The 23,656-nt window shown below is 35.7% G+C and overlaps 1 protein-coding gene across 1 annotated transcript in view; it reads left to right on the top strand.

Annotated features, from left to right (window-relative positions):
- The window catches only part of LOC104276214 (neurobeachin-like), a gene marked incomplete at both ends in the record, with an annotated part of 37,472 nt that extends 14,107 nt beyond the window's left edge, over window positions 1–23,365 (top strand). The window contains 4 exons of the mRNA XM_009872444.1: window positions 3,310–3,748; window positions 15,667–15,821; window positions 19,777–19,903; window positions 23,238–23,365. Coding sequence (XP_009870746.1) covers window positions 3,310–3,748; window positions 15,667–15,821; window positions 19,777–19,903; window positions 23,238–23,365 — 849 coding nt within the window. The remainder of the gene's footprint in view (window positions 1–3,309; window positions 3,749–15,666; window positions 15,822–19,776; window positions 19,904–23,237) is intronic.
- Window positions 23,366–23,656: the final 291 nt, after the last annotated feature.

Consider the following 23,656-nt stretch of genomic DNA (forward strand, 5'->3'; position numbering starts at 1 on the left):
TGTATCCACAGATTAAATTTTTCTTTCATTTTTAGCTTCAAATGATGCAATTCTCTAGACACTTTATTCTCATTTGGGAACAAAGGATTACAAGCCACCTGCTGAGTAATTAAATCCTATTTATAGCATCTCAAAATTAGTTCTGTTTTCTGAACTTGCTGCTCAGACTGCAAAGCTATTCCAGAATCATAATTCCAAATTGATGACTGTCACTTCCCAAACTGAATTTGTTCATGGTGTGTTTGCACTCAGTTTTTCTCAGGCAAACTCATCTGGTTTTCGGGGTTTACATCCTGAAAATACATGTATGATAGCTGTTGTATATCCTCTCATTATTAGTTTGGCCAGACTGCATCAGCCAAGTTCTTCTTTTCTACAACAGTAGATCCCTGTGGATCTCCATAGCGGCACTTCCACCTTCTCAAATATAATAACGTATAGAGTATTCCATAACAAACCCTGACAAAACTTTCTCTCATGCCATTACCAATTAACTCTTGGAGGAGCTGTTTATTCAGAAAAGTTTGGAGTCACATTTGCCTTCTCCATGGCAGGGTTGTATTAGTAACTGAATGTATCCAGGTGACCGATGTAAAGAGGTCCTTCTCTTCCATCATTTTCAATTAATGAATTCCAGTTACAATGGGCATCTCTGTGTTAGTCACTGGATGCATAACTTTTCACTATTAAATGCAGTTTTGTCATAATGTCTTCTTATAATCACAGAATCACAGAACGTTACGGGTTGGAAGGGACCTCAAAAGATCATCTAGTCCAACCCCCCTGCCAGAGAAGGATCACCAATCATCCTTTTGTGGCCATCAGTGGTACCTTGTAACTTTGTCATCAGCAAATTTCACCAGAATGTTTTTACTTTTTCACTTGAAATCTTTATTAAAATTTTAAATTAAATAGCTGCCATGATAGTTTCTCTCAGTCCAATTTTTTTTTAAATTTTGAAACTGTTTAATAGCTCCTTCTTAGCCAATTTCTTGTCACACGTTCTATTAATTTCTGGATTCTCCTGACTAGATTACTATCTGTTTTAACAACTTCAGCTTTACTGAGTTTTAGTATATTGGCCCTTATTTTCTTTGATCAATAAATATTTAAAATGTTCTTTTAGGAAAGCCTTTTTGTAATCTGTCATATTCTGTTCCATTGCTATTCTTTACTCCAAATAAATCCTGAAATCATGCTTGCTGTTAAAGTCTTGTGGTTCTCCGGGTCATTTTTTCCCTTTCTTAAAAAGAAAAAAAATCATGTTTGAAATTCTCCAGTCATAGGTTGCTATCTCCACTTAGTAAAAAAAAACCTTACTACTCTAGACCAGTTATTCCACAGACTGCTTGTTTCAAAATTGGCTATGAGCCAGTTGCTATGACTTTAATACATTAAGATCTTTCTTGTAGTTTTGTTAGGGTATTTGAATTTCCACGACCATCAGCTTTACTGACTTTAGTTTTGTGTTAATGAAATTCCCTTAATGAAATCAGAAGTTAGGTGTTCTCTAACTTCACCATGCAGTGGACCATCTTCTTTTTAGCATCCTCTTTTAATTTATATAATAACAGTACCTTATACTATTTTATTTGCCATCTATTACAAGGGCAACAGCCTGCCTCGCTGGTGGTTCAGTCCTACTCTTTCTTTCAGTTAAGCAGCGTTGTCTTTGCATGGATGAGGTATAAATAGACAAACAAGCAGAAAATTCATTAGATTCATTCTGTGCATCACATGTCCTTCTGTGCCAAATGTAGGCAGTACTAAGCAGAGTTGATTTTTTTACTTCCTGACCCAGCAGATGCTAAGTGCATTTTGTGCAGCTCATAAATCTGGTTTGTACTTCCTGCTTCACAAAGCCAGGCTCATATCTATTTGATAAGATGTGTTTAAGGCATTTAGGAGAAAGAGAAGAAGGAAGTGGCTTCAGCGTTTGTGGCTGTTAAGGAAAAAATGCTTTTTATAATGGGTTATCCTGCTTTGTATTTTTAAAAGCCTCTTCTGTTCTATCTATATCTGTTTTTTAATGCACATGAAGAGGTGTACACTACCGTTAGTTCAAACATAAATAATTTCATATTGAATTTTTTATGTGCACACGCATACATACACACTTATGTGGTAAATATATGGATACTTTACACCTGACTCTGTAAAACAATTATTAATAAAATATGTGATGTCTATGAAAGTTATATTGCCGAAGGACATTTTAAATGGAATAGTCAGAAGGGCAGAGCTTCATCTAAGTATGTTGTAATATATTTTGCAAAATATCTAAACTGCTATGTTGGAACCATCAAAAAAACCCTCTCCTCCTGTTTCATACATAAGCCAGCTAAATTTTATAATAAGGATAGGTGATCCAATAAAAATAAGGTAGTTTGAAAATAAATTTAAAAATCAGTTTCAGTGCAGGCTCAGCACTGAAAATAGTCACACTGTTGCTCTAAAAAAATGTAACCAAAAAGATGAATATGGAAGTTATTCACAACTCTGGCTAAATTTCCTCTAAATCTAACCAATTATTCTTACTTAATGAAGTTGTGTCTGTTTCGCTGAAGTAATTAAGAGAAGTCTACTTTTCTCGTTTACAAGATGTTATAAAAGTCCACTTCAATCTGAAAATGTTCCAAATTCAATAGATTTTACTTGCCTGTGTCTATAAAGACATAATTGTTTTGCTCTTAACATTAGCCTGAAAAGATTACAGTATTTTACCTTTTGTGGGGAAGGGGGAGTTATCTAAAGAATCAACAATAACACTTCTTATTTTCATTCATATATAAATAAATCTATATTAGAGGTACTGATATTTGCATTAAAATGTGTGTAACAGATTTTCAACAAAAGACAAAGCAAACAAAAGGTCTAGCAGTTTTCTTTTGAGTGCAAGCTTAATATTTACTGACAGCAATAAAAAGACTAAATTTTCTAGTAATCCTAAAGCCTAAGTGATTGCATTGTTCTCTTCTAGTAGTCTCAGAGATCATATAAATATACAGTCTATAGATTATAATTTTTAATGTTGTTTTTACTGGCAGTATTTTGCGATTTGGTTACTGTGTGAACTGTAATTTCTAACTGTCACTGAGCTTGCTTAGTGACTTTGGGCTCCGTCTTCCAAGCCTTTATATATGACAAACAGCTGTTGAAAGCAAAATGTTTCATATGTAAAATGAGTTTTACTGATTTGTAGGCTTCCTATCACATTTCCATCTTTTAAAACCCTATGATCACATTTTTAGGGAAAAAAAAAATCAAGCTAAGTTATAAATATTGTTCGTGATCTCTATTTCACTGCAGAGACACCAACTGTATTTCCAGAAAATATCAAAGATAAGGAAACGCCAACACCAGTTGAAGATATTCAGCTGGAAAGCTCTATTCCTCATACAGATTCTGGAATTGGAGATGAACAAATGCCCAGTATTTTGAATGGGACTGACTTGGAGACCAGCACAGGCCCTGATGCTATGAGCGAGCTCTTGTCTACTTTGTCTTCAGAAGTGAAGAAATCTGAGGAGAGCTTAACAGAAAGCCCCAGTGAAATCCTGAAACCTGCATCATCGATATCCAGTATCAGCCAAAGTAAAGGCATCAATGTCAAGGAAATACTGAAAAGTCTTGTGGCAGCCCCTGTGGAAATTGCAGAGTGTGGTCCGGATCCGATCCCTTACCCAGATCCTGCACTGAAGAGAGAAGCTCAGGCCATTCTTCCCATGCAGTTTCACTCGTTTGACAGGTATATGGCTAGATTCATTATTTCATATTGATATAATTCAGGACTTTGAAGGATTATTTTTTTTTTAAACATGGTTATTCTTCTATTAGTTGGTATTAGACTATGTTAAAAAACAGATGCATTACTTCTTCTTTTCTGTGTTACCAAAATGGACTGTATAGAAAAAAGTAATTCACCTTGTTTCAATCTGTCGGCAGCGAATAAATCTCTATGAGGTACTTGGAAAACGAGCCTGCTGTAAAGAAGTATTTTTGCAATAAAATCTTTTTTTTCCTTTAAACCAGCATTTTAGTGAGGAGGATGGGTAATATATGCTGATATAGAACAGACTGCAGAAATTCAGTTGAATATTCTTTCAATGGTTTAAGTCTTAATCCGATCCATCATTGCACTGTTTTCTGGTACTGAAATGCTTTGACCATGGCAAATTGTTGGCATGGTCATGGTGGAAACGAGTTTCCTTTTAGATCTTTAAACAGCAAATGCACTCAAAAGTGAATGTTTAAAAATAAACTGCTGAACATTGCCACAAAGAGTCTTTTGTTTCTCCTTTTAGGCTGTAGCTTCCCAGCTTCTAATGAATATACTTTTCCTTAAATGTCCAGTCCATCTCAGTTATCCTCAACATAGAAGTTGTGATAAGATGTGCAATGGACAGCATCCTTCCAGAAGAAGGGTAACTAGATCCATTGTGGGTTCAATCTTAACCTGTGCAAAAAGCTAAGTCTTAGGAGTGTAGATGTTACATTTTCCAGTATGGCAAGATCTCTGCAGTTTCATCATGAAAAAGTTTTTAAAAAGGATAAAAAGTGGAATCAAGACTTACCTCAAAGATATGGTAAAACCTGTCAAAATTTTAAACAAAATTGTAGAAATATTCATCATTCAGGTATAAAAATTAAAGTTCTTGAGGAAATAATCTTTGTGGTAATTTGTGAGAAAGATCGATCTGCTTTCACAGAAAGCCTGCAAAAATATCAGAAATTATTTTGTTAAATTCTTAAGAAAAACAACATGCAATCAATGTTTTAAATGTAATGTAAACAGTAAAGCGCAAGAAGATATGTAAGGATTTTAGAATTTTTTGTTATATTTTTTCATTATAAATGCCGTAGAAAAGCTGATGCCTTTTTGACTGTATGTATATTAGTACTAAAGCTGCTTTTCTGAAATAATTCAATAAACAATTAGACAGCATCTGCTGTAACAAAGATTAAATTAAAATAGTGAGTGAAACTTTGAGAAATTAATTTATCCTTTTCTAAAAATATTTTAGATCTTAAGGCCATTCTGGAGAAAGGTTATTTAGCAACTGTTTCATTAAGAGGATTTTTTTTTGGTCGTCAATCTGCATGTTTTGATTTTAGAGTAGTTTCAATGTGAAATTAAAAACCTATACAATTAGAAATTTTTCCTTATCCTCTGCGAGGAACCGTCATACTCTAGAAAGCATTCTTGTACATGAAGTGGTATAAAAATTTGTGCTGCATGTAGAATTAATAGCACCTAACAGTAACCACCTAAAGGTTACTTTAGGTGAACCTCTTCAGAAAATTTAGTTTTAAGATTTAGTTGAACCTCCCTCGTTCGGTCCCCATGTGTTGCCTGATCTAGTTGAGAGGCATCCCTGCCCATGACAGGGAGGTTGCATTAAATGATCTCTAAGGTCCCTTCCAGCTTAGGCCATTCTATTCTATTCTATTCTATTCTATTCTATTCTATTCTGAAAAAAATCTTCATTCAGAGGGTTGTTGTTTTTATTGCAAAAAATGCTGGACACCTAAATTAAAATGGAGTGTATCATCCTATGAGCTGCCTTTTGTATTGTTAGGGGAACTTAATATCAAGATGATTGAAGAGATGAGCTTTATTCTACATTTGTAAATAAAAGCTTTGTAAAAATCTCTAAAGAGCTGCATTTGGTTGGCCATAAGCTGTATTTAGTGTGAGCATCTCCATTAGATTCTTCTTGCAACAATGTGATTCAGAACATCATGAGCTGTAGCTGCTAATACAGAATTATGGAACTATTTGAGAGATACTTCATGTCTAGAGCTTACAGATTTTGAAGACATTTTATACTTAGTAAGTTTACTGCAGAGTTTAATGGTTTGTTTTTTCCCTGTCTTGTTACCCTGCTGACCAGGTTGTGATTCCATGATTCACACCGAGCTGTGTTTTTAGCTTGGTAGCGTGTGTCGTACCATTTCAGCCCTTTGCATTGCTTACTTCTTCAGTAAAACAAAAGTGGCAATGATTGAAGTTCAAGCAAAGAGAAGACCTATTTACATCAACGTTGTCAAGACAGTTCAATAGATGATTCTGCCATCTGATTTTGGCGAGTGAGATAGATCGTGCTTTTCAATATAACCAACAACTATGAAGGGACAACTGGCAGGTTCAGGCAGGTCCCAGCAGATCAAAAATGCTAAATTCTTTTCTGCAACTAAACAGATGTTATTGAACTGTGGCCGCTTTGATATAAATCCTGATGTTCTTAGCCCACAGGACCTCAACTAGCTATTTGCACCTCATGGCTGCATTACTGACTGAGGACCACTGTTCACGTGAATACTTCTCTGAGCATTTTGCTCATATTTTCAAAATACTTACTTGACCACTGTGGCAATCTTTGGGGGCAAAAGATTGGTGGTGGTGTCGCTTTTGTTTTTTCAAATTATAAAGGAGGAGCAGGTAGAGATTCTCACCCTGTAACTTTTCAGGTGGTATGAAACAAAGGTTAGAGAAAGAGAACCTGGAATACTATATTGAAATAATATTAGAATTAATTAAAATATTATTCAAGAAAGCAACATGAGTTTTAGCTTGTGGTAGTTTGTGAAAATTTCATTTGGCCTATAGTATCCCAATTATCGTTGAAAACCTGAAAAGAATTACAACATGAATATTTTCCAATACTTCCTCATGAAAATATAGTTCTATTTACTGATATAAAATAACAATTGAATAATACACACTGCATATTTTTTTAAAGCAAACACTGTGCCTGTAGGCAATATTTCTGTAGTATCTTCTATTGCTGTGGTTTATGCAGCTTTTTGGTACTTCACTGAGCAATGTGGCTATTGGTCATGTTTATTCTCTAGGGAGAATCATGAGCAGTGAAGTGTATTGTTTTGTCAGGTTTTATTTGTTTCAGTTTTTATAAAATACCTACAGTGATTCCATATTTATAAGCAAATAGAGGTTAGAGAAATGTTTTTACTTTAATCAGAAGACAGTCCTTGTTTTGTTTTATTTTTGGATTTGATGCCTGAGTGTTTTGTAAAAGAGGAGTTGAGCTGATAAGTAATTAGTAGAAAAATAACAGTATGTTTGTTGTTTTAAATATTTTTTTTAGTACAATCACTGATCTTACTTGCAGGTAAATGCCATATAAAGCAACCCCCTGTAAATAGAATTGAAGTTAAGAATTCTATTTCATCATTTAACATGACATGGTTTTCCCTGCATGTTCTTTTAATTTTAATTGTATGTTGCTAATATGTTCATAAGAGGCATTGTGTGATAGGCTACAGTGAATTTACAGAGAAAATAGGCTTCTATAGAATTTGTGCAGTTATAAATGAAAGCTAAAAGCAGAAAATGTGTCCAACACGTTTTATCAAGCAGGACTTGTGTGTAGTTAATGTATGCAGCAGTTCAAGTACTATCGAATGTAAATGATGAGGTGATATTGATGAAAGGAGGGGATTGAGGTCTCTAGGGGCGCTGATGACGGATTGAACAGAAGCGGCCATGCTCCGCACGTAACTCAAGTCTGTCGTCTTCACCGCTCAAAGCCGTAATGGGAGGTGGCAGTCTGAAATGAGTTGCCACGGCAAAGAGTATTATTTTTGAAATGCTTTCACACAAATCACTAGGCCCTGCATACAACTTAGTTTCATGCTTTAATGTCATCAGGAGGCACAAATTGGTGTGTCTAATTGTTTGCCACCTGCCAGCAAAATGAGCTGCCAGCCAGCCAGACGGGTTTGATTGTCTGTCAGCTCTTCAATAGATTGAGAGTGACAACATCAAAAATTTCTCTTCAAACTCTGAAGCTTTGAGCAGCTTTTCAGAGACCTCTTCCCCACAAGTGCTTCTGGACAACTGCATTTTTCAATTAGTTTTCAATATATAGCTGCCTTCTGCCTCATCTGTCTTAAGGTAGCTGTAATTACATTATGAGCTATATAAACAGATTTCTGGGACATTGGAGCCTGGATCCTCAAAGTTATGACATGTCTTTTGACATCAGGCTGAATTCCTTGAAAATGGCATCCAGGATGACATTTTTAGAAGCAAACACAAAGGGTTATTTTACCTAGATTTGCAACTAATGGAGCATAACTCACCAATAATTCCTTTTTGCTTTCTCATCTTTTGTCTGACAAAAATCAGTTCCTGTTATTGATTTTTAGGGTTTGGGGATTTCTTGTGTCTGTTTTTTGTCGATTTGCATTTGTCCCAATCGGTGCAACCTAGACCATTAACGTCTGTGAATTGATTTGTGATTCTAACCAGTACTGCATTCTAAAGCTTACGTTTGTTCCATTCTACTTTTTTTCTATAAGAGAGTTTTTAGAGAGATGCTGTTACAGAAATCAAGAGTGCTCGTGATTTGTCTCATGTTATTTTTTCAAAGTGAGGTGATTTACATGTATTTCCTGTACTTCGCAGAATTATTTCAAAAGGAAGCATGCTTGCATAAGCAGAAAATCTTGAGTTCCTGGAAATGAGAACATCAGTTATTTCTGCTACGTTTGAATGCCTTACTCCCTTTTAATCCATTATCACTTTGTAAATGGGAATACTATGGGTTTGCATAGTTTATACACTCAGTGAAGTCTTTACAAGCATATTACAAAATATTTTGAAGGACAGGCTTTTGAAATAATTTAGTCTTGGTTTTTTGGTTTATTTGGTTGTGGATATTTTTCCTCAGAGAAGGTCCTTGTTTCAGAAGGGGCCAGTTTTAAAGGTATTTATATGCTTTTAGGTGGACATCTTGTGAAATCCAGTTGTGGCTCATAGATGTCCTAGCAGTTAGTAGAGAGACAGAAAATCCTAAAAAAGTATGTTTAGTGCATTTCATGCATGTTGGCTATATTTAGAAGAACTAGTCAGACTATCTATGTATTTTACTAGAATAATTCTTTCATTTTTTATACTGATTGACAGAATAGGAAAAGGACAAGAACTGTGAGAAAAGATTCACTGAAGATTCAAACGGAGAAATTCAATATTTATCTATTGTATCATTGCCTGCCTTTGGGAGATCATTGATATGCCCTGTTTTACACAGTCATTTGAATGAAATAGCTAAAATAGGAGTTTGTATTCCTGTTACAGTTATTAGATTCTTCAAAGGATGATTACCAAAAAATAGATTTGATTTTCCTGAAAACTTAAGAAAAAATTAGTTATGAATAAACATGTGTTAGCCTTCTCCCAGCAGAAGGGATTACGTTTTAAGTTCATAATGAAACATAATTGGAGAAAATAGGGCACCTTTCCCGTGAATCAGGAAGGGACAGTTAAAAGTGCTGTCTGTACTTTCGTCATTGTGTCCCCCATTACTTCGATTTGATGGTAGTTTGTGAACATCTGAATAAAAAAAACCTAATCAGTAGTTTGTGAATTGACTCATCTGGGGTTCCAGTTCACTCTCAGTAATATGTTTATTCTTTGTGCAGTGGAGATTGTGGTCCAAAGGAAAGACTTCAAAGCTTCTCTCTAGAGAATGTCTTTCCTAAGGTGGCAGTTAAAATACAATCCAGAGAATAGGAGATATGATTTCAGATCATGTTGGACAGAGAATGGAGCTGAAGTTACATTGTCTGTATTCTTAGACAGTCACTTATTTCCTAAATAAAATGAGGGACAAGGCGGAAGCAAACCTGCACCTCAACTATTTGTTTAAAATTAATTTGTCCTTAATTTATGAATAGGTTAAGTCAACCAAAATTGCGTATATTAACCCTCATATTTTTTTTGTGTTAAGCTGTAATAATATTCCTCTTGTTCATCATTTACCAATCTCTATGCAGGTAGTTCTTTCAAAACTCTTCTTCTGACCTATGTGATGTATATCTTCTCATATTCCTAAGCATGGAGCTCTAGGTAAATCTCAACTGAAGTTTTATGTGTGTTCTATCAGGAGAAACACTCCTGATACAAGTACGTCTTACATCTTTATATATACTAGATATACAGATGAAAATTGTACCAGATTTTGTCTTGCTTTTTTACCCCAATAGGCCTCTGTAAAATCACTGTTAGGGCTATATTGATTTTTATAGGGCTGATGCTTTTTAGCTCTTGGATTTGGGGGGTTTTTTTGCAGCATATATTTAGGATTAGGTTCCTTAAGCATCTTCAGTCTGTACATGATTGTTTCTTCTTTTTTTTCTTTACTCAGTGACTTTTCTGGCATCTAATACATGACATTTTCACTTATATTCTATTCATGGTCTTCAAACTTCTAAAATTTCCAGTGTTTCCAATTACGCTGTTCAGCCAAGACCATTCACCTTTCTTGTTACCTTTTTAATGTCTTAATAGTTTTTCCTTGTTTCTTATCAATATTTTAGATAATTTTAGATGCCTGAGCTAGTTTGTCCTGAATGCAAAGGAGGTCCTAGTGACTGGGAATTTCATTAGGGATAAATATTTGCTTGCCTACTTGATCTGAGAGAGATCACTGATCTTCATGGCTTTGTCCTGAAATGATTCCCTTTCTTCTATTTGAAAACAAGCAATTTTTGTTTAGTAGATTAGGATAATTTTACTTTCAAGATTTGGATGTTTAGATGACTGTGTGATATCAAATAATTGAAAAAATCCATAATATCTGGACATTCAGCATTAAGATTTAATTTACACAAGTCTCAAAGATTATGTCCTTCTGTGAGCCTTCCATATGTCTTCAGTATACATCACATTTTTCAAATCCAGTTTTTCTCCTCCATGGCTGTTGACTCTGAGTTATGTCTTTCCTTCTTGAGTTTGGATGAATATTGTCTTAGTATAGTCAGCCTAATGGAAGGTTGTCTAAAGTAGGATTCAAAATATGTTGTTCGTACGTGCTAGCAATCACTTGTTACACAAATCACAATCTAGACCTGAAATCAGGAAGAACAGTGGGTAATCAGCAATATGCATGTTTCATAAAGGACTGGACATGCTCATAGGTAGGGAGAATATGAATAACTTCTGAAAGTTATGAATATGAATAATTCTGAAACATCTGGCAGAAGTTGCTATTTCACACTTCTGTAAAAAATTCTTGAAAATCCTCTTGCTTTCTACTGCTATGGATGTAGAAAGGAGGAGCAAGAATATTAATTCATCCTTAAGAGGTTTCACATATCCCAGAAGAGCATAAAGTGGTTCTAATTTAATTGCTGCTGCTCAGGCAGGTAGCATAAGACATCCAGTATCAGAGGCTTATCTCTGACCTCTTGATTGATCAGGGTGATTAGGTTGGAAGGCTTTTAAATTTTAAAATGGAAAAGAGATACAGAATATGGATCACAGAGAGAGAAACTGTAGTGCTGCAGAACCTGATTTGTCTGGCACCAGGACTGGGTAGCTAACCTTCTTGTTAATTTGAGAATTTTTCAATTCCATTTTCTCTTTTTGCAGTTTAACATGTTGATAGTATTATTTTCTATCTAGCTATTTCATGCAAATTTCTAAAACCCAGAAGAATCCTGTACCTATTTGCTCAGGTTATTTAATGAACCTGCAATGCACAAGTGGTATGCAAGTTAAACCAACAACATGCATCTTAAGCATGATACGAATTACCATGACTTCAGGCTTAGGTTTACCATTTGAAAACCACACTTGTAGAGTAACAGAATAGTGATTAGTAGTCACAATCCTTTTTAGAATTGTAAACCACTCAGTGAGCAGAGAAATAAAATCAGTTGCTATAGCAAATTACTGCTAAGCTTTTGCTGACTAAATCATAGGGGATCATCTGAGACCGTGATGTGGACCAGTTTGGGACATTAAGGAAGTGTGAAATATGTTGTATAAAACAAGGCATAAAATGAAATTATGGGTGTGTATATAAACTTTTTGTCTAGTCTGTATATTTCTGTTCCTTCCTGAAAGAAGTAACTGAATGCCTGACAGATACATCTAGCACCTATCATCTATCTAAATTATTTCTTCCATTCATACTATGCTCTGATTAGTTTTGTTTTGTCTTTTTTCACTGTATCTGCTGTTGGAGTTATTTAATTGGTTAAGATCAGCTGATTTTTTGCTTGAAAGTAATCAGTCATCCTCTTTCAGCTTTCTTGTTCCACTATTCCTCTGTTTTGCACGTTTTTGACTGCTCTGTTGTGTTGTTCGTATAGTTCGTAGAGTTTTTCAGTCTCTTGATCTGGATGTCATTCTGTATGCACTCACTGCATTTTGTTTTATCAGTAGAAATGAGACATTTTGACAAGGTCACCATGTATGACATATCAGAAAGCTGCATTTTCTTTCAGTCTGGGATGATAATGTCTCAGTGATTTTGCCTGTCCTTATGGTTGAGAGGATTCTGTTGATGTTTCTTGATAATTTGTAATTTAATAACTAACCTGTGTTAATGCCCTCATTCAGACTTACAAAAGAATGCCAACCATATGTAGAGCATTAGCACTTCTTTAATCTGGGCAGGATTGTTCTTTCTTGGTATGGGAACTGATTTTTACACTGCACTCCTAAGAAAAGAGTTGTTGCCTTTATGGGAGGTCAGTACTTTAGTGGTTGGACTAGATGACCTTTAAGGGTCCCTTCCAACACAAACTATTCTGTTTCCAACACAAATTATTCTATTTGAGGAGTGAAGTTGACATATGTAGTCTTTTCTGTGGAAAGTTAGGTGATCTTCTTCAGTCTCTGAAAGACCACTGAGCTGTCAGAAGATAAGGCGGAAGACCTTGAATTTAGCTGCTTCTTCTTTGGAAGGGTAGCCGGAAAATATAAAATACTTTTGCAGCAATTGTATCAGTAATTTAGGAGATGTCAATACCAGATTTCATAGGAAATGAATAAATCTCACTCACTCACACTCCGTCTCACATTTGCAGACACTAGAATGGATGTATGTTTAAAGAATCTGTCCAGCAGTTAGGCACTCCCCATACTTCATAGGAGGGGAAAAATAATTTACTTAAAACCCACTCACTCACTTAAATCTCACTCACTCACACTCCGTCTCACATTTGCAGACACTAGAATGGATGTATGTTTAAAGAATCTGTCCAGCAGTTAGGCACTCCCCATACTTGTGTCCAGATGCTAGGTCCAGAATCAACTGCAATGACATGGAGAGCCTGGGATGCCAGCTGCTAAGTCTTCCTTACATCTCTTGGGTTCTTCATAGGTTGGCAACTGTTTTCAGTCTTTGGATATGCCCTTTTCTACCCTTATGGAGTTACCAACATTCTCTCTGTCCTCTTCCACCTGTTTGAGTCATCACTGTTTCTGTCTCCAAGGTCTGGTCATCTTGTGAAACTGCACACATCTGTGGTCCTGATGACCCGATAATCTCTGTGCCATTAGCTTAGTCCTGTCTAAGATGCCATTTTCTGCAGTGTCTCTGCTTGTGCGTCAGCAACCAAGTAGTCCTGTTTTCATTCACACTAATCTTAGCCTTTCTCTTGCAGCTCTCCCCAAAGGTACTGTAGGTAATGATGGTAGTTTCCTTATGAAATCCATATAATCAAGGGGTGCTCCCACTTAAGATGCGAATCCTAATTTCTCTTTATATTTCTATGACATTACAAGGACTCTGCTATTGAGTACTTCCTCAGCGTTCCTGCGCAACCAGAACTCAAGTGTTTAACCGAAGTAATAATTGAGCTAGAGATCTTTTTTGTGTGGATAGGAGCTAATTTGGGGAAGTTTCATGGTGTTATGGAACAAATTAATTCAACTCATGGAGACACAGCTTTATTCACCTGTAGCTGCTGCTGTGTAAACACTTCATATCAGCAACATTTGTAAGAGATTATTAACTACAGGCAAAGCACTTATTTTAGAGTCACATGTCTTAATCGATAGCTATTGCATTGTGCAAACTAATCTCCTAATGTAAATGGAAGGAGACAGAAATCCGTCAATATGTTAGAATTGCTTTTCTGTTTTTCAGAATGCAGAGATGTAACTGGCACTGTTACCTCTCTAAAAAGAGTGAGAAAAAATGCTTATGGATTGTTTCGTACATATATATGTGTACATACATAATTCTCAAAATGGCATCATCAATAAAGTTTGCATTGCCAATCTTCAAAACCCAGGCAGGCTGAGGATTTAGATGTATATGGAGACACTACACTGCTATCAGAAATTGTTCTGCACTTTTTGATCCAGTATTGCACATATATTTACACAAAACTGTAACAAAATAATTACCAAAGGAGACTCTAGATGAAATTGTGGCCTTATTACCTAAAATAGTTGCATTTTCTTGCCTTTATTTGGTAACAATTATTAGTTTTGAGGAAAAGCATATCTGTTTAACCAGAAAACATGTATATGATGATGAAAATATGTTTTTTAACATTTACAAATATGGTTTGTTTCAGGATTGGTTTTCGCTCAGTTTTTCTACTGAAATAAACTTTTTAGGAGCAGTTTTTTAAAATGGAAAAATGTAAATGTAGTTGTCTTGCACTCTGACCGATGTCCGCTGTTGAAAAAATATTAAATGTCTGTGTAATACTTTCCTCCTTCTTCTTTTTTAACATGTAGAGCGAGTCTTTTGAGATTTGAATAATAAAGTAGTTTAAGATTAGATGAGAATGTGTTTGAATGCAATGTTATCTCTCTACATATGATATGTCAGGTTTTTTGTATAGAGGCCCTGTTGTCTTCTTAAAAACTTTAAATTCTCAAGACTGCTTTTTAAACCTTATTATTAAATGGACATGATAGCAATATTGCAAAAGCAAATATTTACTGTATTGCATTTTAGGTGTTCAATTTACATCATGTGCTGTTGATTTAAATGACCTTGAAAGTTTTCCAGAAAACTGAGTGCAAAGTCATGTTTCTTAGCCAAATCTATTTGCAAGATCAGTATGTGCATGATATTGAAGAATCAATTACAGTGTTCAAATGTTCAGATGATTGGCAAAAAAAAAAAGTCATCTTAAAATCATAGAATTGTTTAAGTTGGAAAAGACCTTTGAGAACATCAAGTCCAACCATTAACGGAGAATTGCCAGCTCCACCACTAAACCATGTCCTTGAGCACCACATCTATATGTCTTTTAAACACCTCCAGGGATGGCGATTCAACCGGTTCCCTAGGAAACCTGCTCCAATGCTCAACTGCCTTTTCAGTAAAGAAATTCTTCTTGATGTCCAATCTAAATGTCCCTTGGTTCAACTTGAGGCTGTTTCCTCTTGTCCTATCACTTGTTACATGGGACAAGAGACCAACACCCACCTTACTGCAACCTCCTTTCAGGTAGTTGTAGAGAGTGAACCTGAAGTGAATCTTAGGTAACTTCAGAAAGATCAACAAATGAACATGCTCATCATGACTGCACGCATATAGATTGCTGGTATGTCTCCTTTGTGTCCAACACTTAAAAATTTTCTTTACCAATCTAGAGTACAGGTGATAGTGATATTCACAACGTATCAATGAAGTGGTGAGGTCTTTCCGTTTTTTGGGTGCTGAGAGACAAGTTTCTCAGAATCACATGAAACTGCAGGAAAAAGATAGGAATGTGAGTTTAGGGTCCATTAACATAGACTTAGCCTATTTCAGATAGGTTAAAAAAATTGACATTATTATATGTTTCTCAGCAACGGTGTTACAAAACAGCTTATCCCACCATAAAAAATTCTTGGTGACTCCGTTGTGCAGTTTTAGTAACCTGCTGTTTCTTTGTCCACAGGAGTGTGGTTGTACCAGTAAAGAAACCCCCTCCAGGTAGTCTGGCTGTGACCACCGTTGGAGCTGCCACGGCTGGGAGTGGACTGCCACCGGGTAGTACACCTAATATATTTGCTGCAACAGGAGCTACACCAAAAAGTATGATTAATACAACAGGTATTGTCCTTAAATATTTTTGTGACCCTCATTTTTTCTTGTTTGTTGTTTGTTTTGTTACTTTTAGCAGTGTTTTGGTTTTTTATCATCTTTTTTGTTGCTGTTTCTGTCCTAAAATAAAAATGTGGAAAGATTAATTGGCCTTTATTAGAGACTGTGTTTTCTCCTGGTGTACATTTATAATATTGCATGCTGGATGTGCACAGCCTTAGAAAAGTAAATAAAAAGCCTTAGTGCTCTTTTATAAGTGTAGTTTAGAACTGAAATGAGCTAGCTTCTCCACTGCTCTGCATCTGCAGATGTTTGTATGATATATACTTTATGTGTCAAAGAAAGTAAAGACATCTAGCCACTTAGTAAGTAGCTTGTGGATTGTGGATAGTTAATATTTTGGGCAATAACTATTTGTCAATGAAAATTATATTCTGATTTTTTGAAGGTTTTTCGGTAAGAACCTCCCTGATTTAACTCCAGTCATATCTTATCAGTAATCATTTACTGTGACCTACAGAATGAGGACAAGGCCTTCTCATTTTGGTTATTTATAATAGCGATAAAGGGATTGTCTGTCATGAAGGAGCCTTTTGACCATAGAGACTGTGGTTTCCATTCAGAAATGAGTCCTTACTGAGAGCAACTGATGTTTACTTAAACTCTTTTGAAATGTCTGGCTGTGGTCTGTTTTCTTTCTAAACTAAGCAAAAGCACTTGAGAAAAGAGCTCTCTTCAAGGATATCACAACTTCAGTCAAGGGTTAAGAAAGTGAAAATCTCCCTGGGGTTACCAAAAATGGAAGGGGAAGCTTTTCGCATCCTTCTGCTTCATGAAATAATGTGAAGCACACTCATTTTTTTTTTCTTTCCTTTTACAGATTACCTTTAATATCTGGTAATAGAACTTTGATTTTTCAAAGGATAACAAAAAATCGTAAAATCTAATTATCCTGAGGCAGATGAGAGGAATGAATGCTTTGAATAATGTTTATGAACAGTTCCATTTGTGTAGCCATTTCTGTTAACCTTGAATGGATTTCCTTTTAGGTACTGCTATGTCATGCAAAAAGTAACCTGCATTGGAAACCTTGTTTTCCAAATGATAATGAATAGCGTAAGCTTTTCAGTTTTCTCACTGATTAAATATCTCAACTGTTTTGGCTGGAATGTAGTAGCTCTTCATTGTAAGTAACTGCATTTAAAAATCAGTCATTTCCCCAATCCTGCTCTTAGGACAGTATTGCAGATACCATGGTATATTCACTGTGGATTAAAGGCTGGAGTTTTTTGGTAGATTATACAGCTTTTTTTTTTTTTTTTAAAATACGACTCTATTTGTCTCCTAGTCTGTGGATAAGCTTGATGAAAGTAAAAGTATTGATTCAATTGAATTTGAGCAAGTATCAGATTTAATTAGGGCTATATGTGTACTGAACTTCTTTATTAAAGCCTTTTATGCCTGAATTCATCTGAATGAGCTTTATTGATGAATTCTTTTAAGCAATAGCTTGAAAATTCCTTCCCTTCCAAGCTTTTTTTAAATATTTGAATTTTATGTCAACATTTCAGAAATGCTAAACACATTAACAATGGTTAAAGAAACCCTCATATCACATTGCAAACACATACATATCTATTGGATTATAATGCTCATTTTGCCAATTTTAATGAAGCTGTGCCTACAGGAGTTAAAACAGTGATCATATATGTCAGGCTTTGAGATATAGAGATGAAGTATCCAGATGCTTTCTGGTTTATATGCTTGCAGTCTGTGGGATTATCTATGTTATTAATGATTTTGAAGTAGTGTGTAGAATTTCATTGTACAGCACTTTTTTTTTTTTAGAAACACTAGATGTCCCTCCAAACCTATTTACGGTTGCTTTTACATTATGTCACAGATACTCTAGAAATACAGTTTTATCTTTGACTTGGGCAAAAGGTGGTTTTTTTTCAGTTATTCATGGATTGCAGTCTGTGTTTTCATTCCGTCTTCCATCACTGTCGCCGTCAATGTCACTGTCACAATGTAATGAGATATATGTTATTGAAGTCTCTTTAGAGCTTTGAATGTATCTTTTGGGAGATAGTTTTCTTCCTTCATCTCTTTATGTAAGAAATTGGTTTTATAGGTTTTTCTGTAATTCATGTACTGATTCTCACTTCTTTATTAATGTGGTAGTTGTAGGTCTGTTTGATCATAAACAACTTAGCTACTGCATTTTTAGACAACAACCTTAATGAAGAAAATTTGACTTTGTAAGGAGAAGGGAGGAAGCAATAAAAATATATGTTACCTATGTATGAATATAAATATATAAAGAATATAAATATATAAAGAACATAAATACCCATGCACACACATCTACGCATATATGAAGGGGGTTTTTAAGCTACCTATTCCCAACTAGGTTGCTGCAATTCCTAGGTTGGGAGCGATAGCTACCTTCTGTTTTTCTGTTTCTTTCTCAGTGTGTTTGGGTGCACTTAAGAGTTTGGATTTAGTTCAAGTCAGAACCTGCAATGTCAGCCACAATCTACCTCCCATTCACGTTATTAAAAGAGCAGAATAAATCACTTCCTAGTCTAAATCCTGAGCCTCACAAGATAGTCTAGTGTCAGCAAGCCCAGCAAATCCTGCTGCATTTTGATACTGTTTTGAATGCAAATTTTCTTAAATGAGTCAGTCAAAATTCTGGTCTTTACCTTAATTCTTTAATCAGTAAAAAATATATAAGGGCAAATAAATAAATAGACAAACCAATTCCCTTCTGCCGGAGAATTTGTCACCATTATTAGCATTTGACTTCTACTTCACTATCAGCTGGATGCTTAAGCAGTTAAGAAACCATAAACACTTTGTAGAGCTTTGCAGGAAACTGAAAAAATAATATATACCTGTGTAAAGCAAAGGACAGTGATATATCAACTGCTAAAACTCACCAGCAGAAGGGAGTTACAGGCTGTAATTTAAGAAAATAAGCAGAATAATGCTTTGAACTGGGGTTCTCTGCCCCTCGTTGCTAACTTGGATAAACCTTGCCCATCCCCTTCGTCTCTGGTAGCGTTGCAGTCCCTCAGGCTCTGAGCTCTGGCTACACGAGGTCGGTCATCGCTACCTCTCTGGGCAGCGACGTGTCGCAGGAGGACTGTGCAGCAGAACAGGGGCAGCATTTATCACAGGGCTCTCTCCACTCTGAGCCTTCGCTGGTTTGCTTCAGCGAGGCTGAACGTTTCAGCAAACATGATGGATTGGCATTTAGAGTCTAAGTTTAGCCCTTAGCTCTGACCCAGATCACTTAAAGTATAAATGTATGCTCTGTCTGCATCTTTTTTCTGGGCAGCTGTTCACAACCCATTGAAATTACACACCCCCACTGCCCTCCCTGCTTCTGAGATCTTCAAATTCTCTTTGACATGAGGAAGGAAACAGAAAAAAAACATAATTAGAGTCTTAATACTCTTCAGACACTAGCTTCCCCCATTACTTCCTGAAGGAATATACATTTTCTATCTTCTCTGTCATTTTTTAATTTGTATTTTATTTTCTGCCTGTAGTTGCAACTGGGCAGCCAAGAAGTGGGTGCATATATATTAAAAAAAAAAAAAAGTTAAACTTCTATTCTCCACTCAAGCTCATCTTAAATATACCTTTATTTTAGAAAGCTTTACAGGATGATGTAAAAATATTTTCATCTTTGGAATGTAATTTGGGAATAATGAAAATGAGGTAAGGATTTATTTTGCCTGATTTTCAATAGCTTTTTAAACTTATTACTGTTATATTAGCAAAATATGATGTTAATTTATATGACAATCATATGGAATAGTTTAATTATTTTAGAATAAATAGCATTATTTTCTTACTTAAAAGTAGATGAATAAGACAGGGGCTATATTAAAAGTCTCTAAAAATTATGTTTCTTCTGACTGAATTAAGACCTGTATTTTTTGGGGTACAGGTGCAGTAGACTCAGGATCTTCTTCTTCCTCTTCATCATCCAGCTTTGTGAATGGTGCTACCAGCAAAAATCTCCCAGCTGTCCAAACTGTTGCTCCAATGCCCGAGGATTCAGCTGAAAACATGAGGTACACAAGTTCTATCTTTTCATATTAATTATAATTTCTCCTCCTACAACTTCATGCATACAAAAATTAAATTATATTTAGCTCATTTAATATGCATTATTGTAATTATATAATATAGTGTAGTATTAATGTGACTGGCCTTTTATATTGCTCAGTAATGATGGAGTTGGAATGTAAGCACAACTTGGCAATGGAGCACTAGCAAGTGGAAAGAGAGACACAACATCTTCTGAGCAAACAAGCATCCTATTTAAATTGGAGAGGAAAAAAGCAGACATATATTTGTGCAGCTAAATAAATGGTGCACCACATCTGAGTTGGTGTTGCAGAGATACATGCCATGAGATAGCCAATATCACTCTCGCACTGACTGGCAGCCATGAAAATACCCTCTGAAATTCCTGTTAAATATCTTTTTATAATAGATTATTATTCTGAAACGGCGTTCACTTGTGCCACAGCTCACTTCAGAGATAAATTCGAGGTGCACACCTCTTTGCCCTAAAAAGCTGACACGAGGTAGGCGAAGGAGTTGCCATGTGCCCCTGAGTTGGCTGCCCACTTCAGGGTATGGTTTTAACTCCCACAAGGAGTTGCTTATGATTGCAGGATGCATCATAAGGTATAATAGATGTTAGAATCAGTGGCAGAATCAGATTGATCCATGTGTTTTGCTGCTCTGTGTGCATGTGTGTAGACAGGAGAGGCAGCAGATGGGCTACCTGCTTCCCTAGAGTGTTTTTTTGGGTGTCTCTATGTATGCTTTATTTCTTAATTCTGTTTTTTCTTTGGAAACTGAAGGATCAGAACTCCGGTCAGTTTCCAAGATGTAAATGCACCAGGGATTTACATGAACTAAAAAATATTGTTTTTTTCTTTTTTCTCTCTTTAAATAGTAATTTCTCTCCTTTGAAATGCATTTTTAAAGAGTGCTGATCTTTATTCTCACATTTTCAAAGAATACTATTCTCAGTTGCCCATAAATAGATCTGTAATATAGATTATCCATCAGCTATTCATTTAATAACAAGGTGTTTATTAATAGCTCGTCCAGGGTGTTAATTAATAGCATATCTACCCCTCCCATATTACTAGATTCTTAAATAAACAGTAATATTAATTTAAAAACTTTTGAACTTGATTTTTTTTCAGTTGTAGTCTCGTTTTCATAGTTAAATGAACTCTAAAATTATTTAAGCCAATATACAGTGCAAGCATATTTTAAAACATGGTTTAGAGAAGTCTAAGTTAATCTAGTATACTTTTTAACTCTAGCAGCAAAATCTTGGACTAGATTAACTAGCTAGTTGCCTGCTTTTCAAGTACAGCCAATACAGGCTTTAACATAGTGAAATTCACTTAAACTGATCATCTAAAACAAAGGCTGATGATATGAAATCATCCTTTAGGATATTAAAAAGTCAGTATCTGAATTTGAAATGGGAAATCATGGAATGTCTTAGGTTGGAAGACACCTTAGAGATCATCTAATACAACCTCCTGCCATGGGCAGGGATGCCCTTAACTAGACCAGGTTGCTCAAGGCCTCATCCAACCTGGCCTTGAACCCCTCCAGGTAGCAGGCATCCACAACCTCTCTGGACAATCTAGTCCAGAGTCTCACCACCCTTGTACTGAAGAATTTCTTCCGAAGATCCATTCTAACCCTATTCTCGTTCAACTTAAATCCATTTCCCCTTCTCCTGTCACTGGACTCTCATGTAAAAAGTCCCTTCACAGCCTTCCTGTAGGTTCCCTTCAGGTATTGGAAGGCAGTTATAAGGTCCACCTGGAGTCTTCTCTTCTTCAGGCTGGACAATCCAAGCTCCCTCAGCCGGTCCTCATAGCAGAGGTGCTCCAGCCCCTGGATCATCTTTGTGGCCCTCCTCTGAACACGCTCCAACAGATCTATGTCCCTCTTATGGTGGGAACACCAGAACTGGATGCAGTATTAGAGGTGGGGTCTCACAAAAGCAGAGTATAGGGGGAGAATCACCTCTCTTGACCTGCTGACCACGCTTCTCTTGATAAATCCCAGGACACGACTGGCCTTCTGGGCTGCATGAGCACACTGCCGGCTCATGTTGAGCTTCTCATCTATCAACACCCCAAGTCCTTCTCTTCAGGGCTACTCTCAACCCACTCTGAACCCAGTTTATATTTGTGCCTGGGAAAGCAGTACACTGAAAGAAAATAAGCTATAGGAATTCAGTAAAACAATTTTAAGATAATGAAGAAAACCTTCCAATTTATTTAGAACATCAGCTTTCTTTTTAAATGTAAAGATCTTCATATGATCTAGGTTAAAGAGTCCACATCTATTTAGCATTTAGAGATAGTAGATACAGTATAAAATTAAAATATCGGTGCTTATTCCCTTATATTCTGTCAATAAATGTAACTTCTTATAAGTGCTCTTTTAAATGCCAATAATATTCAAGCAGCAGTGGTTTTCATTTCAGCCACCAGCATTCTGATAAAGAACAGCAGAAAACCTTGGTAGACTAGAATATGTGTATAATTTCATTTCTATTTTAAAGTAATAATTCACTTCTCTGAGATTAACACAGATTTTTAACCTTGCCATAAGAGTTTCACAGGACGTAATTGTTGTGCACTGACAAGTTTTAAAAGTACAATCCTTAGCACACGGCTGTTGTTGGCATACTATTGCTAGGTTTCTATCCTTACACAAAGGAATATTATTTCTGGTATTTAAAAAGCAAACAGAACTCACAACCCCTCTTCTCACTGTACAAGTAGAAATTAAGGAATCTTAATGCCTCAAAGACCATGTAGCCCCAGCAGGCAGAGAAGTATAAATGCAAAGGGAAAGTGGGATTGTGTTCCCTCAAAGTTGAAGAATATTGGTTTTCTTGATACCTGTGCTAGAAGGCTTCCTCATACGCTCCCTTGTCTAGTGTTGCAATGCCAAATATTGTTATCTGAAAGCTCAAAGGAAAAAGCAAGTTACTTGTGATTGCCTTTTCAAGCTTTCAAATATATGTAAAATAACAATATATAAGCTGAGGTAGGTGAAATAGACTTACACTTGAATAAGTGCCATTCTCCTTATCATGTTTGAAAATGAGAATAAAAATGTTATTTGTTCTGGAGTACTCTGTAATGCTGTAGAATTTATGAGGCTGACACACTGCTGACTCTGACATGACATTTGCATTTACTTAAAGCCCTTTAAACACTGTAAAGTTTAATCAAATTATGATCATCCTCTTTTCTAAAGAAGCTTACAGCAACATTTGAAACCAGGTATGATTTGACATAATTTCTATTGTTAAATGTTCTTCCAAACGTGGTCTCTGTTTTTCCACAGTATCACTGCAAAGCTTGAAAGAGCTTTAGAAAAGGTGGCCCCTCTCCTGCGAGAAATTTTTGTTGACTTTGCCCCTTTTCTATCCCGAACATTGCTGGGCAGTCATGGACAAGAGCTGTTGATTGAAGGTACTCTTTCTGTTATAAAATTGTATTTTTTTAGCTATTAGTCATTTGATATGAATGTTTCATTTTTTCAAGACTTTATATAATTATTTTTCGTAAATAAATGAATCAGTTGCTAATGTGTTGTGATTTCACTCCCTTGCATTTAACTTCATTTAAAGAATTTAAAATAGCTTCTGTACCTCTTTTTTTTCCCCTAAATTGAGATGCTGTGTAAAGATACATCTTACCGTCTTTGAATGCAAAAACCTCCCTATAATTTACCTTTTCCTCCACAGAATATTTTTGTTAGTA

This window comes from Apaloderma vittatum, unplaced genomic scaffold (genome assembly GCF_000703405.1).
Source record: "Apaloderma vittatum isolate BGI_N311 unplaced genomic scaffold, ASM70340v1 scaffold4217, whole genome shotgun sequence".
NCBI lineage: Eukaryota > Metazoa > Chordata > Aves > Trogoniformes > Trogonidae > Apaloderma > Apaloderma vittatum.